General features: G+C 39.1%; 1 protein-coding gene across 1 annotated transcript in view; it reads right to left on the bottom strand.

Annotated features, from left to right (window-relative positions):
* LOC134209849 (zwei Ig domain protein zig-8-like) overlaps window positions 1-26994 on the bottom strand; it is a 374125-nt gene that overhangs the window by 186107 nt on the left and 161024 nt on the right. The window contains exons 2-3 of the mRNA XM_062685871.1: window positions 23711-24391; window positions 246-1028 (exon numbers count right to left, since the gene is read on the bottom strand). Of these exons, the coding sequence (XP_062541855.1) occupies window positions 246-309 (64 nt within the window). The 5' untranslated portion in view covers window positions 310-1028; window positions 23711-24391. The remainder of the gene's footprint in view (window positions 1-245; window positions 1029-23710; window positions 24392-26994) is intronic.

The raw sequence follows: 26994 nt of genomic DNA on the forward strand, positions 1-26994 counted from the left end.
TAGTTTATAATGGTGCGCCACTTTTTGGTCTTTTGGCAAGTCGTGAAAATAATGTAAATTTCGAGTTTTACGCATTCATCTTGTGCTGATTAAAACCAAAGCACTTTTCATTCATGCAAATGTTAATCTTTACTGTACAATTTACGTATAATTAAATTATCCCATCTAAATCCTGTCATGTGCACGCAACGATAATTGCTACTTATGCAGACTGATGCAACCAATGCCAACACCGGATCACTTACCTTTAATCTTGCTGTGCAACAGTAGTAAATAGACTCCAACATAGAACGTTAATTTCTCCAACATTTTCACTAGCGTATAATTACAATCTGCTCATTTATGGATACGATTGTTGCTCACTCGGTGCCTCCCCGCTGCTCCTGCCGATTCGTTTCGTCGTGTCGTCCAATTATAGGAAACGCCTCACTGTAATGACGCACTCACACACACACCCCTTTTGTCCCCACTGACTGTATGCTCCACTCAGTTGCCCACGATGGCTCGTCCATCTGCTCACACGTTTGCCACCTCGTTTAATGAGATGTCCCGTTCTGTTGTCCCACATGGGTCCACCGAGACCCTGCGTCAGCACCCACTAAATCCCGCCACTTCACACTACGCGGGCCCGACCAACACACACACGCGATGTGGCGCACCGTCCAGCGTCAGCCTGGCCTCGGTAGTTCGTGCTGTGAATCCTGATTCGGTTCTAGGTCTGACTATCCGCCGCTTTACCGGGGCCGACTGGGACGACGAGGATGCGCTTTTTCAATTATACTGACGCTGCCGTGTCACACTGACTAATGGTCGGGTCGCCAGGCACGTGGTGCAGCGCAGCACGTTGCATAATTCTTCACGCGGGATTCACAAATGAGCACCGGGATATGCTCCACCGTTGGGGCAGGTTTTAGTTTCTTTTATTTTTAATTTTTATATGCTACCCTAACAAACAATCTTGCTCACTGAAAGGCAGACGTATTCCCGGTTTGGTGAACTAATTTGGTGCAATTCATCACTCGCGTTGGCTGGAAATGGAAGAAAACAAGAAGTGTTGTTAATTGGATTGTGAGGACCAGAGCGAGTAATTTAAGACTAAGCTTAATTATGGTGCTCTCGGAAACTGAGCTCTGAGAATTATTTTTTGCAGTAAATTGCTTGGATAAGATTTGTAACACGTAATGTAATTTTCTATTATGGGTGTGCAAAACACGAAGTGCAATTTAATTTGTGTATTCAAGTTTATTTTTGGAGATGCTCACAACAAATTTGATGCTGTCATAGCAGACATGAACTGTACAACGTTTTATGAACGGTTTGTTACACTCATTAGCGTTAGTGTTAATGAATTTGTATAGTTTCGTAGGTAACACAGGACACATGACATACACTTTGGCTTTTTCTACTCACCAGCTAAGTAGAACAGTATCGCCTCTCTTTCTTCCCACGAAAATTAAAATAATTTTTGTTTTTAGTGAAACTACTAAAATTTAGAGTATTTCCAGTTTCAACAGTTATATTGTGGGCAATGAAACTTATGAGTAATGTGATTTTTATTCGAGATTGTCTTCCTCATTGTTGCTCTAATGAGTATTTTCGTTATGTATCTATCTATCTATCTATTTAAATTAAAATGAGTTAAGATCTCCTTGTGACGTTTAAACTCACGAACGGGTTGAGCGATTTACAAGATTTTTTCTCTAATCGATTCGTTTTGGGGTCCGCAACGTTTTTATATTCAAAAAGTGGCTGAATTTAATTGAGAAAGGTGAAAAATTATTAAAATACAATTGTGGGCCAGCTGTTAAGGAAAGCAAAACAATTGCACGGAAACTGATCTAGAGTGCGGCGCTACAAATAGTTCAGTATGTGGCATTTGTAACATAAACACCCGACCTGGGCAAAGTAGGATATTTTCCGCTAGTTATTTGATAGAACTCAATCTTAAGTGACGGGTTCTTTAACATAACTTTTCTTTTAATAAATGGTGAAACTATTATCACCGTATCTAAGTACCATGGGGCATCGAAATCCGTACACTTAGGGTGCGGCCAGAGTAGACGCGAAGTGCGAAGAGAAGCTAAGCATCCATACGATTTGACAGCTCCTTATTATTGATTGTTATTCCTTTGCGTGCAATTTTTTGAAAAAGTCTCTAGAAAATAGGAATCGAGTGCAAATGAAACGATTATCGTTGATACATGAGCATAAAGGCTTCTACTTTTGATGTGTTACGCATTTACACATCAGAAACTATGAAAAACATGATAAAATAATGAATTAAATCAACACCTCTTGTACCGAAATCTGTACACCGTGGACGGATTTCGAATCAAAGGATCAAAATCCGTACAGCTAAACTACCACTGTAAACAGTTAAATACGCACCTTGAAAGGCGATCCCTTTGATTGATTGTTCAATTAAAACACAGTTAATTTTGGTGAAATTATGTTCACACGCAAACAAATAGCGCCAGTAGGTCCACGTTTGGTGGGCGATTTGTTTTTGATTTGAAACCCTACTTCCATCTCAATGACCTTAAAGCTTACTGTCAAGTATATGAACAGGATAAGATAAATTATTTGTTAATAAAAAACCTTCAGTCTCTTTTAATTTATTGATATCTCATAAGGTGGACGGATTCCGGTGCCGTACGTATTTCGGTTCCCCACGGTATATAGTACATATTTGTTACATGTTCAATAGTAATTCAGTCAATCCAACCTAACGATAACTCCACACATATATTTGTGCGCTATCCATACCAGAAATTTATCGTCCGCACAGAACACACCCTCATACCACGTCAACCACAAACCACGAAGCCAATAAAGAGTGAAACTATAATAGTCCTCGTTGATTTTGGAGCAACGGGGCAATTATTTGCTCAAATTTTACTCGCTGAAGTTATTAATTTTCATAATTAAACTTAATTTTATCGGTTTCACTTTCCCGACGGTCGGTTTCTCTTTCCCCGATGCAAAGTAACGCATATACACTGGATTTTGTTTTTACACGATTTACATTTTCTCAATTTTCCACTCATCCTAAATGTTTAACGTATATTAATTATCATGTGATTTTTCTTTGATTTATTCTGGATTTTTTGAAACATGTTGCGAAGAGTTTGGTGGCAAATTGAAGTCACACGATCAAAAATACGAGCGAAAAAAAATCGCGTAAAAATAAAATCCTGTGTATTTCGGAAAATATATGACAGTACAGTCGAACTTATAGGGACCAGACTAACAGAAGCGCTGGGGCGGGTTGAGTGAGCAGATGAATAATATCTCAATAAAAAAATCAAAATTTGTTCGAGTGAAATTCTATAATGCCATTTTTTGTTTAATTTATGTCAAAAATATTGAAAGTGCAAAAAAAATGTTTTTTTGTAATTCCTGATCATAATAGGTACCTGGTTTACAGTTCGTCTTTGAATGATAAAACGGCCTACTTTTCCATACCAACGAAATGGGTGCTTTAATGAACACTTCACGGCTTATCGAACTATGCAATGTGGCACGGTAACATAGAATCTGATTGTTTTCTGCGGCAACATAATTTATTGGCAAGAATGATCATGTGGAGTAAAGTAGACTGTACAACTTTGGTACAGATCTATCAAATTTAAGTCCATTTTTCGTCATTGCAAAAAATAGCGTGTGCAACTCGCTGCATAACACGATTTTTTCAGCACTCGTAGTATTTATCTATATTAGTAAAACTCGTGCTGAAAAAATCATCTTTTTGCAACTTGTTGCACAAACTACTATTGAGCGATTGTATGGATTCAGACCCGGCAACGAATAAAGGACAACGATTGGAAAGTCGGATCTTGAAACCGAAACGAGAGAACCTTGAATGAACCCGCACATGTTGAGCTCCTGGCTCGTGAGCTCCAGTAGGGTAGCGTGAGCATGGCAGCAATCCAGGAAATACGGTGGCCCAAAACCGGAGAACTTGTTCCGTGCGGAAGATCTCATCGCAAACACTTCATTCAAGTACCACATCTAATATAGCGACGGCGACACAGCAGAACGTGAAGCTGGATTCATGGTGATCGGGAAGCAGATGAAGCGAGTTAGCCGGTGGAAGCCGATGGGCGACCGCGTTTGCGTATTCAGAATGAATGGCAAATTATTTAGCAACAGCCTGATCAGCATGCATATCCTAACAAACGATAAGCCTTATAACGTGAAGGATACGTTCTATGAGAGCTTTGATACGACGAAGAGTGCCCAACACATGATGTAAAGATCGTCGAGAAAAAAGCTCCTTGCGCCCTGTCATTGGTACGGACATCCTTCATTCCGCTACCAATGATAATGGTCTGCGACTTGTACACGACTATTTACAACTGAATTCGGTTACATACAAGTGGCAACCAAATCGCATTGAATTGTGCTGCTAGTTTGATTGAAGCAGCTGAAGAGGTTGCTGAACAGAACCGCCAGAAGCTGAACGATCGGATAGGAGATGTCAACGGATCTGGGGTCATTATTTTAAAATTTCTACTTGAAAAGTTACTTGTATATTGTTTGTTATTGTGCAGAATTGATGAACCCTTGAGTATCGATTAACATTAGTGGTTTAGTTTTTTTTGTTTTATTAAAAAATCAACAAAAAAATTTCAATTCATGGTTGTTTTTTAAATTTATAAAAAAATATCGTCAAAATTACCATAGATTTTGATATTTGTATTGAAAATTCCAATTTGTCAAGTGAAAATATGTACACTAGAGTGATTCAAATTTTGACTTTTTTGCTCCCCTAAGCTTAAACGATGACATTTGCCATTTTAATAATCGTCCTAAATTTTTAGCTAATTTGGATGTAATTTGACTGAGCACAAGCAGTTTGAAGCTTGTATGAAAATTACTATGAAAACAGTAACTTTTGTGAAAAATCGTCCCCCATCATTGCTGATTAAGCTCTAAAAATGTATGAATACGTTAGCAACATAGGAAATTTAGGAATAACATCAATATCAAAAATGAGCATTTCTGTTTTCATTATAATTTTGCTCACAAAAGTCAGATTGCTTCGCAACAACAACTTACTTTCAGCGTAGGATCTACTCTATGATGGCGATCCATTAAATATATTCAAATAGATTCTGGGCTGCTTCACGAAACGATCCTTTACATAAGTGGCAATTCTCATTGTAATTTTCAAATAACCTTCAAACGGCACGCGCACAACCAAATTACATCCAAATCAGCTAAAAATTTGGGAGGACTATTAAAATAGCAAAAACAATCGTTTAAGCACAGGGGAGCGAAAAAGTCAAAATTTGAATCACTCTAATGTACACTCTCAAATGTATTTATTAATCAAAATTTCGAAAACGTAGGCCAAGCGATTGTGTTTTCTATTATGAAGTAAAATTTATCTCGGTTCTCGGATCAACTTTCTCCTGCAAAAATGGTGGTCTTGAAAAGGTGGTGGTCCGTTATTTGCAGATCAGCTGTATTTATAAAGAGAACCAACGGATTATAAGTTGAGATCAACATTCACCTTCAATGTACAAGTATTCGTGATCGCGTTGATTATCTTGATTATCAATTGCCCCACACTGAACAAAATATCACAGATAACCCGGATCTCATACACACACTAATTGATTCACTTTTTGACCGCACATAACAGAACTAAATACCCCATCCGCGTTCGATACGAAACACGTTTAATCGCAAGCTAATTGATTTTATTTCCGACCGCACAAAAAAGAACTAAACAACCGCATCTACGTTCGATACGAATTACGTTCAATTAATCACGCATGAAACATGAAAACACATAAATAAAGTTTAAAAAAGTAAATCGCGCCTGAACATTTAAAATAACTTAGAGCATCCAAAACCAAAGTCAGAATCTCTTTGATGACAGTCGTTTACTTTTCGTTGATGACAGCCAAATCGATAACTTGCCGATAATCGCTATGGACTACACTCATGCCAATAAGTGATCACTGAGGAAAATGGACGTATGATTTTCAATCAAACGCCTTATGAAAATTTGCCACAAGGAATCGGTATGACTTTCAATATGTTGCCTTATGAACAGGGAATTAATATTCGAGCAACGCCTAACAATATACTCTTTATCATCAACAGAGTTTGTTACTGACAAACGGACCTAGCGACAAACCTTTATCAGAACTCAAACACAATATGACAAGAGTCATTTGCCTTGCATGCTCTGATATTTCCGAAAATACGCTGCTAATTGTAATCATTGTTCGATTCTCGAATATTTCCATAAGAGCAGAAACTATGATAACATAAAACCGAAATTTTCACTAGAAATAATGCAAAATAATGGGATGAAAAGTTAGCAACAAGATTGTCTTCATTTTTGTTGCTGACAAAATTTTTCGGATCTTTGTCATTATTATCTACAAAGCTTTGTCGTTGGTTCTCTTTTGTCGCTTGTTTCGCAGGAGCATTCGAAAAAAATTGATTCCCTGCTCATGAATGATGAATTTCATTAAAAAAAAATGAAGTGCGGTAGACTGGATTCGAACCATGGACGTCGGGGTCAGGAAGCTAGTATTTAGACCGCACACCCATCGACGCTTGAATACTTGGGAAGGTAACTGCGTATAAGAAGCAATGCTGGTGGAATAATCGGTCGAAGATTCATAAGGCGCCAGTTATAAATTTCGATAGTCCAGTTCGCTGAGTGTGAGCTTCCCGGCCTGAAAAAAATCGCGATAATAAGGTACATATTAGAAAAAAAACTCATGTCAACCAAACATGTATTGTAGCGTCTCCCTCCGACGTGTAATGTTTTTCCTACCGACGGCTTTGTTCAGGATACGCAAGTAACACACAAAAACTTCTTTTAAAATTTGAGATGAAAAAATGGTCTCATAACAGCATTACAAGCGTTATACAAAAAGATATTGTTCTCATCTCTCTCCGGACCTTCTATAAAAAGTTTGTTTTTGGAGCGATCATATAGCCTTTACGTATACTTAGTATACGAGAAAGGCAAAACGTTCACTTCAAAATAACAAGTTTGTCTTTTTTCCAAGTACATATATGTTTGCCTAAACTACTCTAGAACTAATCTCAAAGTGACACTTGAAAATGATGATTCCCATAATGTTTACATTTTTTGTCCACCTCGCATTTTTGGAAGCAAAAATCTGTCGAAATATGGGTCCGAAGGGATTCGAATTCCGGAATTAGGCATGCTGCAGGTAAGCAAACGTGAATGTATTCTTTGGTGAAGGAATTTTGTGCAAAATATGAAAATAACGGTATGTACAATCGTGAGCTGGAGATAAAAAAGGCCTCCTTTCCGAACAGCAATTTTGTCTCAAAGATATTTCGAAGCAACATTTTTAGAACTAATCTCATGATGACAGATAAAACAGTGCAGTGGATTTCGCGCGATTCGTAATGCTTACGTTTTGTATTTTCACCTCGTGATTTTAAACGCACAGATCTTCGAAAATTGTGTATCTATTAGAGCTTAAATTTGGGAACTATGCGTGCTGCAGGTGAGCGCTAAATTTAATCAAAATCGTGCGGTGGAGATTGAAAATACGTCATCATTCGGTGCATCCCTTTATGTAGTTTCAAATATGTTCTGTAAGGTTTTATAAAAACTTATGTGCATTGACAGTTGAAAACATGAACTATGTATATACATATTTTATTTCTCACCTCGCTATTTTAAAACCAAAAATCACTGGATTTTACGGTCTTATATGAATAATATTTCAGAGTTCAGTATTTTGCAAGTAATTAAACATGATTATGATAAATTGTGATCAAAATTAGATAGATGGTTTGTGCGTCTATCTTGAAGTTTTAATGAAACCTGTCTAAGACTAACACAACATCGACATTATTTACATTTTTTCTTTATTTCTTTACATAATTTAGTAAAAGCTCATATATTTTATCCATTTTTGATTATTAAATAAATATAATATTATCATTGATTATTAAATGTTTCCATCGGCCTAATTGTTACCCAAATACCATAGGGAGAATCTAGCTTAATTTTACAAATATCCTCAATTTTTGACCTATTCATCATTTTCGAAAGTATGCCTCTCACAGTAAACAACGGGCTTCGTCGTCCAGCGGTTAGTGACGTCAATCGTCTAGACGCATGTGCTATGGAGTGTGGGTTCGATTCCCGCCCCGGTAAGGAGGAAACTTTTCGTGATCGATCAATTCTCCACTGGTCCACTGGGTTTTAGGATACTCGTTATCCTTTAAGAAATTCACATCTCAAATAAGAAAACACTGAGAAGTCTAGTTTTCACGATGGTTGTCGATAATCTGTTCTTTATTAAGTTGCTTTGCTTACAGCTAACCTATCGGCTTAATCTAGTACGTTGCTTAACTAGAAGATAGGAACAACCCATTTTCCAGTTTGTCCAATCAGAAGAATACTAACCAATACTAATAAGCATGCACAAACACATTGCTAGTTCAACCTATGCGCTGTTGGGTTAGGTCAGCGAAGAACAGAAAAAGGAATGTTCTTGCGCTTTGCATGTTCTCATGAAATTCGATGCCACTAGACCGATTGTCAAGTGGTGCAATGTGTTGTCATTTGATGACTCAGTGTTACATGCATGGGAATGCAATTGTTCTAGAATGTTGCCACCCATGATGGGTATTGAACTGTAAAATATAAACAATTAGCTGTTAAACGACATGACCCAGATTTGTTCATGGGAACAAGCTGTGTGAAGAAATATAGAAATGTACATCCAAGCGATGTAATGTTCGACCAACATGTAAGCATGTCGTAAATAACTTGAAAGCGTCAAAATACTTAATTTATGATATTCTGGAAATTATCATGTTACAGGGTGTTTTGTGTCCTGTCCATTGCACTATGGTCCAGGATACAGATTTACGCGGAAAGATGCATTTTACGCCAAAACTATATTTTTTAGAAAAAAAAACTGTTGTTCTACAAAATTGCTCGAAATAGTAAGGCCATCATTATGGTTCTACCAAAAAATAGGGGCCACCCTATATAAAAAAATTGATTTTTTTTATTTCTCAGAATATTGACATGTTATGTTCTACAAAGTTGTAGCGCAGCTTATTCCAATCAATTTTGCTAAAAAACTTTTTCTGTAGCTCTCGTAAATCTTGCAATACAATGATAATGATAAAACTTATAAAAAGTGTTAAAGCTGTAGATTTTTTATTTTTCCTTTCTCACGAATATTACTTTTGAGGCTTTTTAAAACGCGTGTTTTGCTATAAAAATATCGTATGTATCTTTTCCCGTTGTCGAGTTATATCAATTTATTTAAAAAAACATGATTTTAGTAAAATTGGCGAAACTTGAGATAAAAAAATAACATATCCCCAATTTTTTGACATCGGAGATATCAACTTATGAAAAAAATGTAATTTTGACAGAAAAACGATTATAACTTTTGATCGGAAAAAGATTCTGTATCCTGGACCATAGTGCATTGTCTCATGCTGGGTGTTAAGTGTTCAGTCTGTACGACCACTGGTCGAAGACGGTATTCATGTCTTTTTATAAAAATATTCATCGCTCCATTTTTGCAACAGACCTTAGTAGAAATTGAAAAAAAAACGATTTTTGAACTGCTATCAACAGATTCAAAGTGCCACCCTTCGATTTCAATTAACATCTAGACAAAAATCTCAACCTAATTCATGAAGATTTATTGAATCTGTAATATTTTCCAAGATGGTCTTCCATCCATTACTTTTTTCTATGGAGTTAGCCTCGGAAGATAAACGAAAATCGTGACTGCTAGATGAAAACCTGTTTTCGTTTCATCACTTCACTGCCCTTCTACGCATAATTGTCCCATGTTAGTTTTTGTGGATTTTGACTTTTCACCATAGAGTAGTCTATTTTGATGCATACTTTAAGAAAACTCTAAACGTTTTCGAACTTTGTTCGGAAAATCATTGAAAACAACATCAAGTTTATTTGTCCCATTGCTTAATTTCTACGCACAATTGTCTCGCGGTGATTAAATTACCCATTATGGCGGATTCTGCTTTTTTATGGAGCAACACACATTGAAATAGCGTTTTCTGTCTAGATCTTCCAATCTTAGCCTGTTCCACTGGTTTAATGGGGGCTATTTGTACAATACTCATTCTAAGCGGCATAATCACTTCAACCACGTGGATGGTTCACTTCCATAGATAAAGCATGTGGAGACATATGTCAATCGCAGTAGTCAATCAGGAGATCAAACACTGAATGGGGCTGATATGCGTAGAAACCACAAAACAAGTGCTCTATTTCTCGGCATAACTGTCCCGCCAAACTATTTTCATGATCGTTGTCGCAAATTCTATTTGTGGGTGAAAAATATGAATGATTTCAATGATATTAAGTCTTCTGAATGGTTCTGTCATGTAATAATTTTATATTTCATTCAGGTTATACGTCAGCAATGAAAATTAGGGTTCAATTTCAAATGCCATTTTCTCGTTTGTCGTTTTTTGAATTTGGTACATGCATGCGTAGAACGGCAGTTCACCTCTCACTCACTTTTTACGAGAACAATCAGAAAAAAAAATCTGTGGTGGGCTGCGGTGGGAGTCGACTTCGAGACCTTAACAATAATAGCCGTGAGATGCGCTTACTCTAGCAAGACCATCACGCTAGCGTGATGTGAAATCGACAATTTACTCTCACGCTCTCTTATACATAAGAGACTGTGAGAGTAAATCGTCGATTTCCCCTCTTGGGAAAAAATGTTGCAAAAGGCAGTTTTTTCGAAAACTAAAGCGAAATACAACCACACGAAGCATCCACCAGATATAATTATGTATTCACTATTGGATGATGTAGTTATGAAACAAAAATACTTCCCCCATCCAGCTGGAGACTGCTTTTCCTCCTCAGTGGATGGTTTTATTACTGGGGGGTGGTACGAGCACGTGGCTGTCTTTCTCGTCAATGACTGGATGACGGTAATTGTAGCCTTAAGTGAATCAATATTTATTTCAATACACTTTTGTTGATCAGCTCAGGTAAAACTATGGTCCCATATTTCTCCTGAAAGTATTAAAATTCAAATATTTCGATTTTTTTATAGTCGAAAACATATTTATTTCTTGCAGCCAATGTCTTGGCGTTTTTTAGGAAGTTTCCATTTACGCGGTACTTTTCCCCCTCGTAAAAACCGACTTCAGTGTATTGTGATTGACTTTGAAAAAGAAAACACCTTTGGAAAAAGTACGCTTATCGTTCACAAAAGAGGCAGAACTGCATGACTGATGCAAACCCATGCGAGTCCCGGATGGTCAAGGTCACTTGGGACAAAATGAGACAGGCTATAATACGATTTTATAAATATACGAATAATACCATTTTATCGTTGTCAATTAAGGCAAAAAAGGCAATTCATTCATTTTAAAAATATGCAAACGGCTTGCTAAAGATTTTCCATGCATTTCTTAACACTAGTTCACCAAAATCTATCTATCTTCTATCTTCTATCTTCTATCTTCTTCTTCTATATATATATAAAACTCAATGTTTGTATGTTTGTATGTATGTTTGTATGTACAGGGGTTAGGCAAAATGATTGCGATAGGCAAAACTTGGCCCAAATTCAAATCCTTATAACTTTTTTAAAAATTGATGAAATTGGACAAAACCGGAAGCATTCGACGGCAAATTTAGTCAAGATTTAGGAACATGTGCGGTCACGAATACTGGCCACCGGACACCGGAGATGTTCCGGATTTTCGGAGGCCATGTCAAAAACACATTTTTTCTGCCGCTCGTATTTTTGTGTGGTTTGAAGTTACATCGATAAACACTATTTTCCTAGAAACTAGATCTTATTGAAAATTGAATGCGGGCTGTTGCGCTAAGATCCGTTGAAAAACATCCGAGATATGGCCATTTCAGTAAAACTGGTTCCGGGTACTATGGTCATATATGTATATCCTTGTATATATGTATATATTATCCGGTACCATATCAATATTGGTTTCAAACTTCAAGATTTTTTAGGGAGATGCTTCATGAAGCATATGCAGGTCGATCAGTTGACCTGACCACTCTGTAGTAGGTTCCAGGTGCCCCGGGGGAAGTGGCCAATTTGAAAAACGTTCAGAACCCTATCAATATGGGTATCAAACTTCAAGATTTTTCATGAAGATGCTTCAGGAAGCATATGCAAGATGGTCAGTTGCTCTGACCACTCTGTAGTAGGTTCCAGGTGCCCCGGGGGAAGTGGCCAATTTGAAAAACGTTCAGAACTCTATCAATATGGGTATCAAACTTCAAGATTTTTCATGAAGATGCTTCAGGAAGCATATTCAGGACGATCAGTTGCCCTGACTACTCTGTGGTAGGTTCCAGGTGCCCCGGGGGAAGTGGCCAATTTGAAAAACGTTCAGAACCCAATCAATATGGGTATCAAACTTCAAGATTTTTCGAGGTGATACTTTTAAATGCATTTGAGAACCAGCAGCTGTCATGACCACTCTGTAGTGGGTTCAAGGTACCCCGGGGGAAGTGGCCAATTTGAAAAACGTTCAGAACCCTATCAATATGGGTATCAAACTTCAAGATTTTTCATGGAGATGCTTCAGGAAGCATATTCAGGACGATCAGTTGCCCTGACCACTCTGTAGTAGGTTCCAGGTGCCCCGGGGGAAGTGGCCAATTTGAAAAATGTTCAGAACCATATCAATAAGGGTATCAAACCTCAAGATTTTTCGAGGTGATACTTTTAAATGCATTTTAGAACCAGCAGCTGTCATGATCACTCTGTAGTAGGTTCCAGGTGTCCTGGGGAAGTGGCCAATTTGCAAAATGTTCGAAACCATATCAAAATGAGCATCAAAGTTCAAGGTTTTTCATGGAGATGCTTTTGAACTCTCCTGTCGAATAGAGTTCGCCGCAGCACGAAGTTCTTCTTCTTCTTCTTCTTCTTCTTCATTGGCATTACATCCCCCACTGGGACATTGCCGCCTCGCAGCTTAGTGTTCACTAAGCACTTCCACAGTTATTAACTGCGAGGTTTCTAAGCCAAGTTACCATTTTTGCATTCGTATATCATGAGGCTAACACGATGACACTTTTATGCCCAGGGAAGTCGAGACAATTTCCAATCCGAAAATTGCCTAGACCGGCACCGGGAATCGAACCCAGCCACCCTCAGCATGGTCTTGCTTTGTAGCCGCGCGTCTTACCGCACGGCTAAGGAGGGCCCCTGCAGCACGAAGTTGACCATCTACAAAACGCTCATTAGACTGGTCTGCCTCTATGGCCACGAAAGTGGGATGTTGCTGGCGAAGGACCAACGCGCCCTTGGAGTTTCCGAATGGAAGGTGTTGCGGACCATCTATGGTGGGGTGCAGATGGAAGACAATGGAGATGGTGGTGGAGGTAAATGAACCACGAGTTGTAACTGTTAGGAGAACTACCCACACGGTACAATTTTGGCGGTTACGATGGGCCGGGCATGTAGCCAGAATGCCAGACGATAACCCGATTGAGATGATGCTTCGATCCGACCGGTACAAGAAGAAGAGGCGTGCAGCGGTCACGGTGGATCGACCAAGTGGAACGCGACCTGCGGATCTTTCGCAAAAATGAAAACAGACGTCATATTCAGGATTTGTCATCATATCAACAAATACCTTGTCTTCCAAAATAATTTGATAATCGGCAGGCTTCACTTTGCCCTTAAGTGCCATAATAGGACCATGGCCATGTCAAGATATAGCACCCCACACAATTGCTAAGTCATGCTTGCGACCTGCTGCCATTGATGGCAGGCCATCTTACACTTGGTCGATCCCCCGTGACCGCATCGCGCCTCTTCTTCTTGTACCGGTTGGATCATTATCGAGCACCATCTCAATCGGGTTGTCGTCTGACATTCTGGCTACATACCCGGCCCACCGTAACCGCCAAAATTGTACCATGTGGTAGTTCTCCTAACAGTTACAACTCGTGGTTCATTGGCCTCCACCACCACCTCCATTGGCTTCCATCTGCACCCCACCATAAATAGTCCGCAACACCTTCCATTCGGAAACTCCAAGGGCGCGTTGGTCCTTCGCCAGCAACATCCAACTCTCGTGGCCATAGAGGCCGACCAGTCTAATGAGCGTTTTGTAGATGGTCAACTTCGTGTGGCGGCGAACTCTATTCGACAGGAGAGTCCAAAAGCATCTCCATGAAAAACCTTGAACTTAGATAATGAGTATTGAGTACTTGATATGGTTTCGAACATTTTGCAAATTGGTCACTTCCCCAAGACACCTGGAACCTTCTGCAGAGTGATCATGACAGCTGCTGGTTCTAAAATGCATTAAGAAGTATCACCTCGAAAAATATTGAAGTTTGATACCCATATTGATATGGTTCTGAACGTTTTTCAAATTGGCCACTTCCTTCGGGGCTCTTGATCATCAGGCAGAGTGGTCAGGGCAATTCATCATCCTGAATATGCTTCCTGAAGCATTTAAAAAAAAATCTTGAAGTTTGATACCCATATTGATAGGGTTCTGAATGTTTTTCAAATTGGCCACTTCCCCCGGGGCACCTTGAACTTACTACAGAGTGGTCAGGGCAACTGATCGTCCTGAATATGCTTCTTGAAGCATCTGCATGGAAAATCTTGAAGTTTGATACCCATATTGATTGGGTTCTGAACGTTTTTCAAATTGGCCACTTCTCCCGGGGCACCTGGAACCTACTACAGAGTGGTCAGGGCAACTGATCGTCCTAAATATGCTTCCTGAAGCATCTCCATGAAAAATCTTGAAGTTTGATACCCATATTGATAGGGTTCTGAACGTTTTTCAAATTGGCCACTGCCCCCGGGGCACCTTGAACCCACTACAGAGTGGTCAGGGCAACTGACCATCCTGAATATGCTTCCTGAAGCATTTTCATGAAAAATCTTGAAGTTTGATACCCATATTGATAGGGTTCTGAACGTTTTTCAAATTGGCCACTTCCCCCGGGGCACCTGGAACCTACTACAGAGTGGTCAGAGCAACTGATCTTCCTGAATATGCTTCCTGAAGCATCTTCATAAAAAATCTTGAAGTTTGATACCCATATTGATAGGGTTCTGAATGTTTTTCAAATTGGCCACTTCCCCCGGGGCACCTGGAACCTACTACAGAGTGGTCAGAGCAACTGATCACCCTGAATATGCTTCCTGAAGCATCTTCATGAAAAATCTTGAAGTTTGATACCAATATTGATATGGTACCGGATAATATATACGTGATTGGAAGGATATACATAATTGACCATAGTATCCGGAACCAGTTTTACTGAAATGGCCATATCTCGGATGTTTTTCAACGGATCTTAGCGCAACAGCCCGCATTCAATTTTCAATAAGATCTAGTTTCTAGGAAAATAGTGTTCATCGATGTAACTTCAAACCACACAAAAATACGAGCGGCAGAAAAAATGTGTTTTTGACATGGCCTCCGAAAATCCGGAACATCTCCGGTGTCCGGTGGCCAGTATTCGTGACCGTGCATGTTCCTAAATCTTGACTAAATTTGCCGTTGAATGCTTCCGGTTTTGTCCAATTTCATCAATTTTTGAAAAAGTTATAAGGATTTGAATTTGGGCCAAATTTTGCCTATCTCAATCATTTTGCCTAACCCCTGTATGTTCCAGCATAACTTCTGAACCCATTGACCGATTTCAACCAAATTTGGGACACACATTCTTTATCTTAAGGAGACGACGATAGGGGGGTTAGGGATGCTCTTTGGAAAAGGGGGAGGGTGTGGGGAGCGGGGTATTGCTTAGTTATTGATCTACTCAGTGTACTTTTTAAACCCCTTGGCCGATTTCAACCAAATTTGGAACACACATTCTTTATCTTTAGGAGACGACGATAGCATGCTCTTTGGAAAAGGGGGAGGGTGTGGGGGGAGGGGTATTGCTTAGTTATTGATCAACTCAGTGTAACTTTTGAACCCCTTGGCCGATTTCAACCAAATTTGGAACAACCATTCTTCATGTTAAGGAGACGACGATAGTGTGGTTGGGGATGCTCTTTGAAAAAGGGGGAGGGTGTGGGGGGAGGGGTATTGCTAAGTTATCGATCAACTCAGTGTATCTTCTGAACCCCTTGGCTGATTTCAACCAAATTTGGAGAACACATTCTTAATCTTAAGGAGACGACGATTGCATGCTCTTCGGAAAAAGGGGGAGGGTGTGCGGGGAGGGGTATTGCTTAGTTATCGATCAACTCAGTATAACTTCTGAACCCCTTGACCGATTTCCACATTCTTTATCTCAAGGAGACGACAATGGAGGGTTAAGTATGCTATTTGTAAAAGGGGGAGGGTGTGCGGGGAGGGGTATTTCTTAGTTTTCGATCAACTCAGTATAACTTCTAAGCCCCTTGGCCGATTTCAGCCAAATTTGGAACACATATTCTTCATGTTAAGGAGGCGACGATAGACCGATTTGAACCAAATTTTTTTCAAATATTGTCTGTCCCAAGGAAACGATTTTAGTGGATAGGGGTAGGTCATTTTATTTTCATTTTGTAAACACGTATTCTCTACCCAAAGGAAACTATTATAGACAGGCTGGTAGGGACTTTTGGAATGCGGGAGGTTATTGGGGTTGCTATTGTTTAGAAAACGTCTTAATTTATAATCCGTCTTATTTAGTTCACCCGAGGTTCTTTGACATTGTACAATGTTCCGAAAACAAATTGCCCGAATTCCTCAAAAATATCAAGACCTTGACAATAACATTTTCCCGATAATAACATTCTCCGAAAAATGACTTTAACGAAAATGATATTTCCCGAAAACGATACTTCCCGATACACATATCCAAGAATATGACATTTCCCTGAATGAAGCTGGCCATTAACATAACACTATTTGGCCTAAGGTCATTCGACATGAAGGCATTTGGGATAATTATGAACAGCATCAGTAAAATCTTTCATAGAAAGCATGCATTTGGGTATAAAGCAATGGTAATTGTTACCCTTCATCGGAATCATGGTTTGCTCAGTGAAAAGCAATGAAGGATGTGTTTCCTTCTGAATGGTGGATGTGACTGCTTTTTTAAATGTAGGCATTTGCCCGGAATAAGGCAATGGTGGGTGTGATCCCTTCTTGAAAAATATGCGTTTGCCCGGAATATTGCATCGGTTGAGGTTTTTCCTTCTTTAGAAATAGACGTTTGCTCGGAATATGGCTATTCAAACCCACGATCCCTTTTTTCAGTCAGTGTTTCTAAAAGCCTTCTTTTAATCAAATGATGAAGTATCAATAAGTAAACACAATTACCCTGTTGACCAATTGGTTTTATCATTTTCCGATTGTGGAAAAAAACTTCGAACCAAACTGGCAATTCCGAGCAAGGCCGGGTACATAAAGCTAGTTTGTTTATAAATGTGATCTTGAATTTTTATTATTCCGAAATAGAGTTGAAAATGGGTCAAAATGGGGTAAAATAAGGCAATATGGACCACTTCCAGTTATTTCCAGCCTACGAAACCCCCTTCAAACGATTTATCAGACGTTTTCCCTTCAGAAACACATTTTTGGGTGGAATAAAACAGGTGGCGGTAAAACATCCTTTTTTCGCTCGATTTTTCGTCCTTTCGCACTAAAGGCGAGAACATTCTGAGCATGAGCAAAACCTTTTGAAATTAGTATTCTATTAAAAATGTATGTGAGCATCAGAAGTAAAGATCAAACTTGGAGTACGATAGAAATTATTGGAATGAAACCGGCAGCACAAATATTTGTTTGAAGTAAAGTACTGCCGTTATACGCATAATTGTCCCATAGACATAGGACAAACATACATGTGACGGCAGCGTAGTCGTTTATCATTATAAAACAGGTTGGATCTTCGTCTGATGCCGTAACGATTGGAATTGACGAAGCTTTTGCAAAATCACTATCTGAAATTTCCACGCAAACGGGCTGGTAATGACTTCAAGGATAGCGGTAAGGAAAAATTCTACGACTTTCAAGAGTGAGCTCGGCATATCGAATGTCTCCAAAGAAAATATCAAGGAAAATTGCACCAGAGAAAGAAAGATTTTTGCATGCTGTGTGCATAATCTTGTGGTTTCCGGTAACAACGAAAATAAAATATTGAATTTGTAATCACCTCCGCCACTGCACATCAGGTTTGTAGTTGTTAATACGATTTTCAAGTTGCTCGAGATAGGCCAGGTAGAGTAGAGCTGTGGGTGAACCTAAAACAAATGAGGCATCAACCAATTGCATAGGGTTCACTTGAATCGCGATCTTTAGGATAACGTCACGGTAAGTTACTCTACTGAAACATTAACAAATTTCTAATTAATATTTCAATCATCAGTTTCTGAATGATTATAAAAACGTGAAAATCGAGCATGGGTTTGAAGAAGCAATTGATGCCTTTGCTAGCAGCTGGAAAAAGCCGCAGCTTGCATTCACATCAAAGTGCCATATATTGAATTATCATGTTTCAGGGTTCTGTAGAGGCACAGGAAGGGATCTCTGCTTACATATCAAACATGCTCAAACAGTCCGTTTATTAGAATATTGACGACCACGAGCTCGTCCACCTCTACGTCGAATCCAGTACCCCTAAGGTAGCTAAATAAGAATGCTAGGCAGCAAGGTGTTTAATTTCCGGCCCGGCATGTACAAGAAGGCGTAGAGCGCAGCGAGCTAGGGGGGCTAATCAGATACGATTTGGCGAGCATGAGGCCGAGGATGGAGAGATGTGGCCTCGAACGCTCGAACCTAGTATTGGGACATCAAATTGTTGATTTAGTGTTATCTGTTTAAATATTAACTTTCGAATGATCGACTGTTTATTGTTATTTTAACTCAAAACGGCTACGCAATCTTTAAGGATTAAAACAAGATTTATATTTGTCCAACGTTTCGACACGGGGTTGGTGTCTTCATCAGGGGAAAAATATTATGTTTGTTCCTTGTCTAATGTTTAGTCTTACAATAACTGTCAGGTTTGGAAACTTTGGGTACATTATTATTCTATAAAAAAATATTTTGGAAAACACTTATTTTTAACATAGATGACACTGGCAAATAACACAGATTTTCTTTATCAAACCCCCTGTTTGCAATCAGGCGGCTTGATAAAGAAAATCTGTGTTATTTTCCAGTGTCATCTATGTTTAAAATAAGTGTTTTCCAAAATAATGTATCACAAATTTCCAAACCTGACAGTTATTGTAAGACTAAACATTAGACAAGGAACAAACATAATATTTTTCCCCTGATGAAGACACCAACCCCGTGTCGAAACGTTGGACAAATATAAATCTAGTTTTAATCCTTAAAGACTGCGTAGCCGTTTTGAGTTAAAATTAAATATTAACTAAATAAATTGAAATGAAACGGCAACAAATACTAATGGATTGAAAACCACTGGTGTCCAAGATGTTTTTGTGGGTTATTTTGGTGATATTTTGTATTCTTATATGCATTCTTTTCAAATTATTTGGCTCAAAACATCAAATCAAGAATCAGGAATCAAGCTCTGTACTTGGTTTTGGTGGACATTTATTTTATAATAACGGTCTACCGGCGCACCGTGGCACCGTTTGCTGTGATTCGAGAAGGGATGTACAATAAAATTCTTTTTCATCCGGTGGTCGAACTAAAACATTCATCTGCATTCAAGTTGACTGGAAAATAAGTCTTGCGTTAAGGTTCCCCCAAACACACGCGACACGACAATCGGGATGCGATTCAATCGCTTGGTAATCACGATTTTGTCGCTGTTGATATCCCGGGTAGAAGCCTTGATATTAATAATAAAACATAATATGAACTTGTTTGAAATAATTGTTAAAATAACAGGCATAATAACAAAAAATGCACCAAAATATCACGAAAATAACATGTTTCGCTAATAGCTCAAGATATTGCTTAGTTCTTGTTAGGTAATAGCAAAACCTGATATTTTAATGATATTTCAATGCATTTTTGTTATCAACATCACGTTTGATGTGCTATTATCGTCTAACCGGGATGTAAGCGTGAATGGAACATTACCAAGCGATTTTTCGTAGTTTGAAGAAAGTTTGTCTCGGCTTAAATATCTTGTTACTCGTCTCAATAGTAGCGAGGCAATTTCACTGGATGCCAATACTATGCTAGTTACTAGCAGTTGTATATTTAGGAAAAAATCCAATTGATGGTCCTGACAAGAATCGATTTATTTTTAACAATGTCTCCAGATCTAACTCAAAAGTTTGAATCCTGCGAGACAAATCTGACTTAAGAGCTGCTTCTCGACCACTCAGCTTTCCAGACCAATGCGAATAACTTCACGAGTTTTGCTTCCTTGCCGTCCACCATCGAATACTACTACTGCTGCCGCTGTCCACGCCATCGCCATGCCGAATTTCTTAAAGCAACCGTGCAGACGACCACCGATCAATAAATTCCACTAATCCAGCTTTCCACGCTCGCCATAATGGCGGATGCTATAAAAAGTTTGACACTAACTGCTTCCAGACACTGAACTGAAATCATCGTCTAAGCATGCATTGATGTTCTTCGTCGCCAACGACAACCCAAAATTTGTTATTTTTTCGTCAACAATCTAATCGAGTATCAAACTTTACACTTTTCACATTTTACATGATTACATTTTAATTTTTAATGCTTCATTTCAGAAATAGAAAAGGTTTTCTGACAAAGCAATGTAAGGTGAAATTAATTTCGGATACCCTTGCCATGGAAAAAAGTCTTCTGGATTCGTTCTGGAGTGGAGAACCAACATTACATCTGAAGTAGAAGGTCTTTGCTGCTTTGACACTGGAAGTTCTGCACCGTCTCAGAAGGAGTCGTGTCTAAGCCTCAAGCTGATGGTATTAAGTTAACGGAAGCTCCCGGGTCATTCTCGAACAGCTGGCGACCTTCAGTGGTTTGATTTTGTCGGCATAGAATCTCTGGGAATTCGCTGGAGCTATCCGTCGGCTTTAGACCAGCCATCACGAGTGGTTAATTTCTGCTGCAGGAAACGCCGCAGCTGGCCCGGGGCTTCGACAACTCCTTCCACAGCACGCCGTATTGATGGGAGGAAGGAATTTTTTGTCAGCGAGGAAGTGATGCTAGGACAATCTGACAAGTACGACGTTACGCGGGATAAGGTTTGCTTTGTGACCTCACGGCAGAAAACATTCAAAATGGGTTCTCTGGCAAAAACACATTCCACTTCACGCCATTCCGGTTTGCCTAAAAACTTCTCGGAATACGACCGCTAGACTTTCCAGCAGAACACTTAATGTCTCTATTCGAGTGTTGGCTATTTTATCGTCTTGCGTTCGCCTTCCGTAGCTGCCCTGTAGCTGAGTTACTACATATGTCACCGCAAATATACTCAACTTATTCGTACAATAATCAACATTGAGATTTACAACGAACGATGGATACTTTTATAACAATTTATATAATACCCACATCAAAATTAAATATATAGTTACAAACCACGATCGGCATGAATTTATTGTTTCTCCATACTTTGTATGCAATTGGGTCTACTACAGCATTGTTAATAAGGGTGTGCTGTATCAAATTTTCGCGTTGAGCCTTAGAACACACACCGATATCGTCCAGTTTATAAAAAGAATATTATCCACTGCTACGCATAGAATTCAAGGGAAAGGAGAATATATTTTACACTTGAAATATGAAACGATTGTAAGACGTTTACTGCCGCCAACCGCAAGTCAGACTTATCTGGATATGGCGTCCATATACAGATAAGTCTGACTTGCGGTTAGCGGCAGTTTATTACTTCATGTTCATACAGCCATCCATCGGCACCTTACGTAAACTAAGTTGAGGATAAGTCCTAAAGCTTATTTAAAAAACAAATTGTTGACATTCGTATTGACCATATATAGTACAACCTTCTAGCGAAGGCTAGTCGACTTATGAACCCTACTTCAACTCTAGTCACTGCATTTATGCAGCATCTAACGTTACCGACGACGGATTGCTTATCAAGTTTCTCAAATCAAACCGCTGAAGGCCCTACAGAACTGCCCTATGGATTGGTGATGACAAGCAAGGGTATCCGAAATCAATTTCAAGAATCACCTCACACTGACACTGCGATGACTGAAATGAGATTTCTGAAATAAAGCATTAAAAATTTAAATGTAATCATATGATAAATGGGAAAATTATGAAGTTGGATACTCGAGTGGATTGTTGACGAAAAAATAACAAATTCTGGGTTGTCGTTGACGACGAAGAACATCAATGCATGCTTAGACGATGATTTCAGTTCAGTGTCTGGAAGCAGTTAATGTCAAACTTTTTATAGCATCCGCCATTATGGCGAGCGTGGAAAGCTGGATAGAGGTAATACACTATAGAGGAAGGTTGTCGCTGTCGTCACTGGCGAAACATGTTTTGCTGGCGAGGATAGGGCACTAAATGCCAACGAAGGAAAAATCAGTACGTTTTGACAGATAGAAACCCAATATGTTTGGGGACGATAACAAAGGGAACCGCAGCGACAATCGTCCTCTATAGTTTATTACCTCTATTATTCCACTTGATGCTGCTGGTGCCGGCTGACCTCTACATGATTTACCGCAAAACGGCAAGACTGCTGGAGCGGTGCCCAGCTTACCTGTATCTAATGAAGTAGCACCATTAGTCCCGTTCTTCTGGTGAACGATATGGGCGTCATTTTTGTTCAAGGTTTCATCGATGAACGCTCGACGGCGTCCACCAGCAGCGGGAGGTAGCAGCCCGAGCAGCGCAACCCAAAAGGTCTGTTCCTTACATCAATCTGATGTCCGTATTGGGGATGCATGAACAGGATTTGTTATTTTTGATTTTTTACTGGGTTTGGAAAGAAATTAAATTATGAATAATTTAACGTTGTTGATCAATAGTATCGACGGATTTGGCAAATTACTGGAGAGTTTCCAAATCAATTGATTAGAAAATCTCGAAAATCCATCGAAATATAAAAGCGCTATTAGCGTTTGAAATCTCGCCTTAATTTTACACCCTGTATCCGAGGCTTCCCCTCAGACGTATTTGATATCATAGTCATGAAAATGACTGACAGGAATTCGAAATATCTTAAAAAAGAAATGTGCTTATAATTTCAGTATTTCAGTACCACAAGTATTTTTTTCATTAACAAGCCTGTTTTTATGCGAATCTTCAGTGGTTAAGGATGTTTGAAGATTTGTTTTAAATTTCAGATCAATAATTTCAATTTCTCCCATGATAACTATCAATTTTTTTTTATGGAAAATGTATGTCTTTCATTGGCGGTATAATTTTTGTTGCGCAGAACGCATCCCACTCTATGGAGTAGCAAGTTTCCTAGGTTTCGGCAATGTTGGTGCCTAATTAAAAACTTCTACATGAATACACCAAGTAGATTAAAATGCACAGCTGTATCTAGGTATCTTTCATAATTAGGGGAATACGGTCATAATGTGTCTCCTAAGCCAAGACATTGAGGAAAAGAATGTCTAATAGATATTTATTGACTAAGTTCTTTTACTTTGGACTTTCAAATATTCATTAAATTTGAGCTTATTAAACTTTGCGTTTTATTTGGTTTGGGAAACCAGTCGAACACACCTGCCCAGCTTCCCATTTAATAAGTACCTCAATATCAAACCTCCCATCTAGTTACGTCCATGGCTGTTTAATAAATTCATACCACAAAGTGCATGTTCATTACCTGTGAATACTAGGAAACGACTAGGATGCGTCCCAAAAACCTTGCCACAGGTATCACTGGTTAAGGTTGCTGGAGACCAGCACTTCCTAAATGCTCCTGTGCTGTTGCTGCTGCTGATGCTGCTGATGGACGATGAAGCGATGACACGAATGACCACCATTAGACTGCGGCACGGCTTTAAACTTATCTTCACCACCATTGTTAGTAATACTCGCGCCATGATGGCGATCCATTCTGGACCATAGTGATGACAACGACGACGACACTGACGGTAGCTGCAACTGGCACTCGCACTTCTTTTCGGCGTCACTCGTGCGAAGGGTGGAAAATTTATGCACTCTCATTTTCCACCTGATGACGCTCGGCTGCTTCCGGTTGCGCTGATTGTGCGGCGGTACACTTTTGCCGAGCGTACCCGTCTTTGGTTTGGAATACGGGATTAACGTTCGCTTCCGGATGGGAGACCAGATGAAGCTGAGCGTGCTTTCAGCGAGCTTTCTTCCGAAGAGGATATCTTATTAATTTTCTGCGCTTTGTGGTGGGAGCTCGTCCTTACTTTGTTTGTCCGTTCGGTGGGGATTTTCAGGTGGATTCATTCAGAGCATTCAATTTGTTCCGTGCCGGATGAAGTCCTGAGCGCTGTTTGCATCCACGATGGTTGACGTAAGACAAGATTATTTTCTGTGGACAGAAAGTGGATAGAAAGAGATTTATTATTGATGCTGCGATGACGATTGCAGTTGAAACGAAATCATTACTAAGACTTATTAGAGCACGAGTTTAATGGCCGTTATAATCATGGATGAATCTCTTAAGAGCACTGTTTGGTCCAGAGAACTCGTTCATTATTTCATTTACAAATTCCATTTGATTTTGGCTACAAAAAAATGCCTAATTTTGATTTACAATAGAAAAAAAGGGACAGAATTCCTCTTCGAATGAAATTTGTAGCGAGCAAATCGATTAAGAATAAGTGCTAAAAAAATTAGTGAGTTTTTTTTCGCACATTCCTACATACACACAGACATTACCTTAAGTTGGGTGGTCGATTGGTGTAACTTTGGTCTAACATGGCCTTCCTATAAAAAGTTTGTTTTTGGAGCGAACTTGTATCCTTAGGTATAATTCGTATACGTGAAAAGGAAAACAAAACCATAAAATTTTTGAATAAAATCTTGACATACACAGTTCTGCAAATGTTGAAATCTTCAGAAATTGCATATGCCAAAATTTGATATAGTTTCTGTAAGGTTCTTATGCAGAACTGTATTAATCCCCTGATTGGGTGTAATATAAAAGGAACGTGTCCACCTTTTTTTCTGTTGGTCAACATTCACTGCATTGCTGATTTAATCATATTTCAGAAAAAAAACTTGAAGAACACCTGGTAATAGAAACACTCTGTAGAAGAAAATTGTAGGACATACACATATGAAACTAAAGTGGACAATGGTTTGCTGAGAATAAATCCAATTTATTTTGATATAAAAGAAACTTATTTTCTCTGCATGTTTGGGAGCTTCAGGACCCGTACGGGAATAATTTATTTCAGAACCTGTTCATTCTAACGATAGAGACACCCAGATCTTATGTCCGTAATTTAAATGGGGAGGAACACGACGGGTGTTTCGAACAGACACCAAACCAAGGATTGAGAGTGAAGATAAATTATTCATTATCCATACCAGGATTGCCATTATTTTCCTGTAACAGAGGCCACCGTGAGGGCAGTGCACCAAATCCTTAAAATAGAGTACATGTAAAACGTTGTGTGTTTTCCTTTCGGTCAGCATTTGTTGAAGTGAAACAAATACATTCTGTAATTATTAAATAGGTGCCCGCTCGGTTGAAATATTAACTCTTAGATGAGGGCCAACGAGTTCAACATTTTAACCTAGCCCTTTTAGAGTTTGTTAGAACTGTCTCTGCAGAGCTCAACGACGACGCTAACGGACCCTCGCCAAAGGAGTAACTGTTGGAAATTATAGACTCGGTGAAATGTAGTTTCGTCAACATCACCATAAATGAGCACTTAGAGCACTGATTAGGTCGCAACCTCTGTTGGTCACGAGTTCGTAAGCAAAGTCAAAACGTGATCCTACATAGCCCCCATATCGTTAGCAGCCGAGTGAACGATCACATCTCTACGTGAACAGACGCTTTTTTGGTTCACTCACGCGTTTGCTTTCGGTGTTTGTTCAATCGTTTACGGTACATATACCAATCCCGAGTAGACGAAAATAGCTCAATATTATCAAATGTTGATAAGATAGCAAAACGAGATATGGAAATGATTGATATAAGAGTTAAAAGATCAGACGACAATATCAATATTTTGCACTAAAATATCATGAGGATATCAAGATATGTTATTGATAAGAACAAATTAATGGCACTTGATATCGATCACTTATTACAAATAATTATTTGTAATAAGTAATCGATATCAAGTGCCATTAGTTTGTTGTTATCCATAACATATCTTGATATTTAAATGATATTTCAGAGATTTTTTTTTATATTTTTGCCTGTTCTTTTATCTCTTATATCAATCAAGTCCATATCATGTTTTGTTATTCTATTCATGGCTTCTGCCCGGGATACGGTCAGAATGTGCAGCGAAGCAACAGTTAAAAGTACGTTGGCATTTATTTTCCCCGAGGATGCCGCTCAACCATCTCTGGCGGACAAAGTGAAGTCGTTGACTGGTGATCAGACGCAGATGGAAACTGCATATAAAATCTCCGACGAGAAATCGGTTTTCATCCGATTTAAAAACGAGGATGCGATGAAATATTCCCTTGAGAATAACGACGAGATGCTTCCTTTCCATTATACCAAAGGGAAGAAAGTTTTGGTGCGGATGTCCGTGGCAGGCGGAAACTCTAGATATGTACGAATTTACGATCTGCCATCGGAAATTTCTGATCACGACGTCTGTTCCGTGCTATCTAAGTTCGGTAAGGTTAAACGCACCGTACGAGAACGATTTCCTGCAGAGTACCAGCTTGACATGTTCACGGGAGTACGTGGACTGTACATGGATGTGGAACAAGACATTCCGGAGATACTTTATTTTCAACATCGTAAAGGAAGAGTCCATTATGATGGAATGAAAGTGAAGTGTTTTGCTTGCAAGTCAGAAACGCATGTCAAAAAGGCCTGCCCGATGCTGCAAAATAAACAGCAGAAGCAAACAATAAAGCTTGACAATCGGTTGTTTGATGGTGTAAAAAACTACAACAGTCGTCGACTCTGGCGTTGAAGAATCCAGCGGCGGCGAA

The sequence above is a fragment of the Armigeres subalbatus genome, chromosome 2 (genome assembly GCF_024139115.2).
Source record: "Armigeres subalbatus isolate Guangzhou_Male chromosome 2, GZ_Asu_2, whole genome shotgun sequence".
Taxonomy (NCBI): Eukaryota; Metazoa; Arthropoda; class Insecta; order Diptera; family Culicidae; genus Armigeres; species Armigeres subalbatus.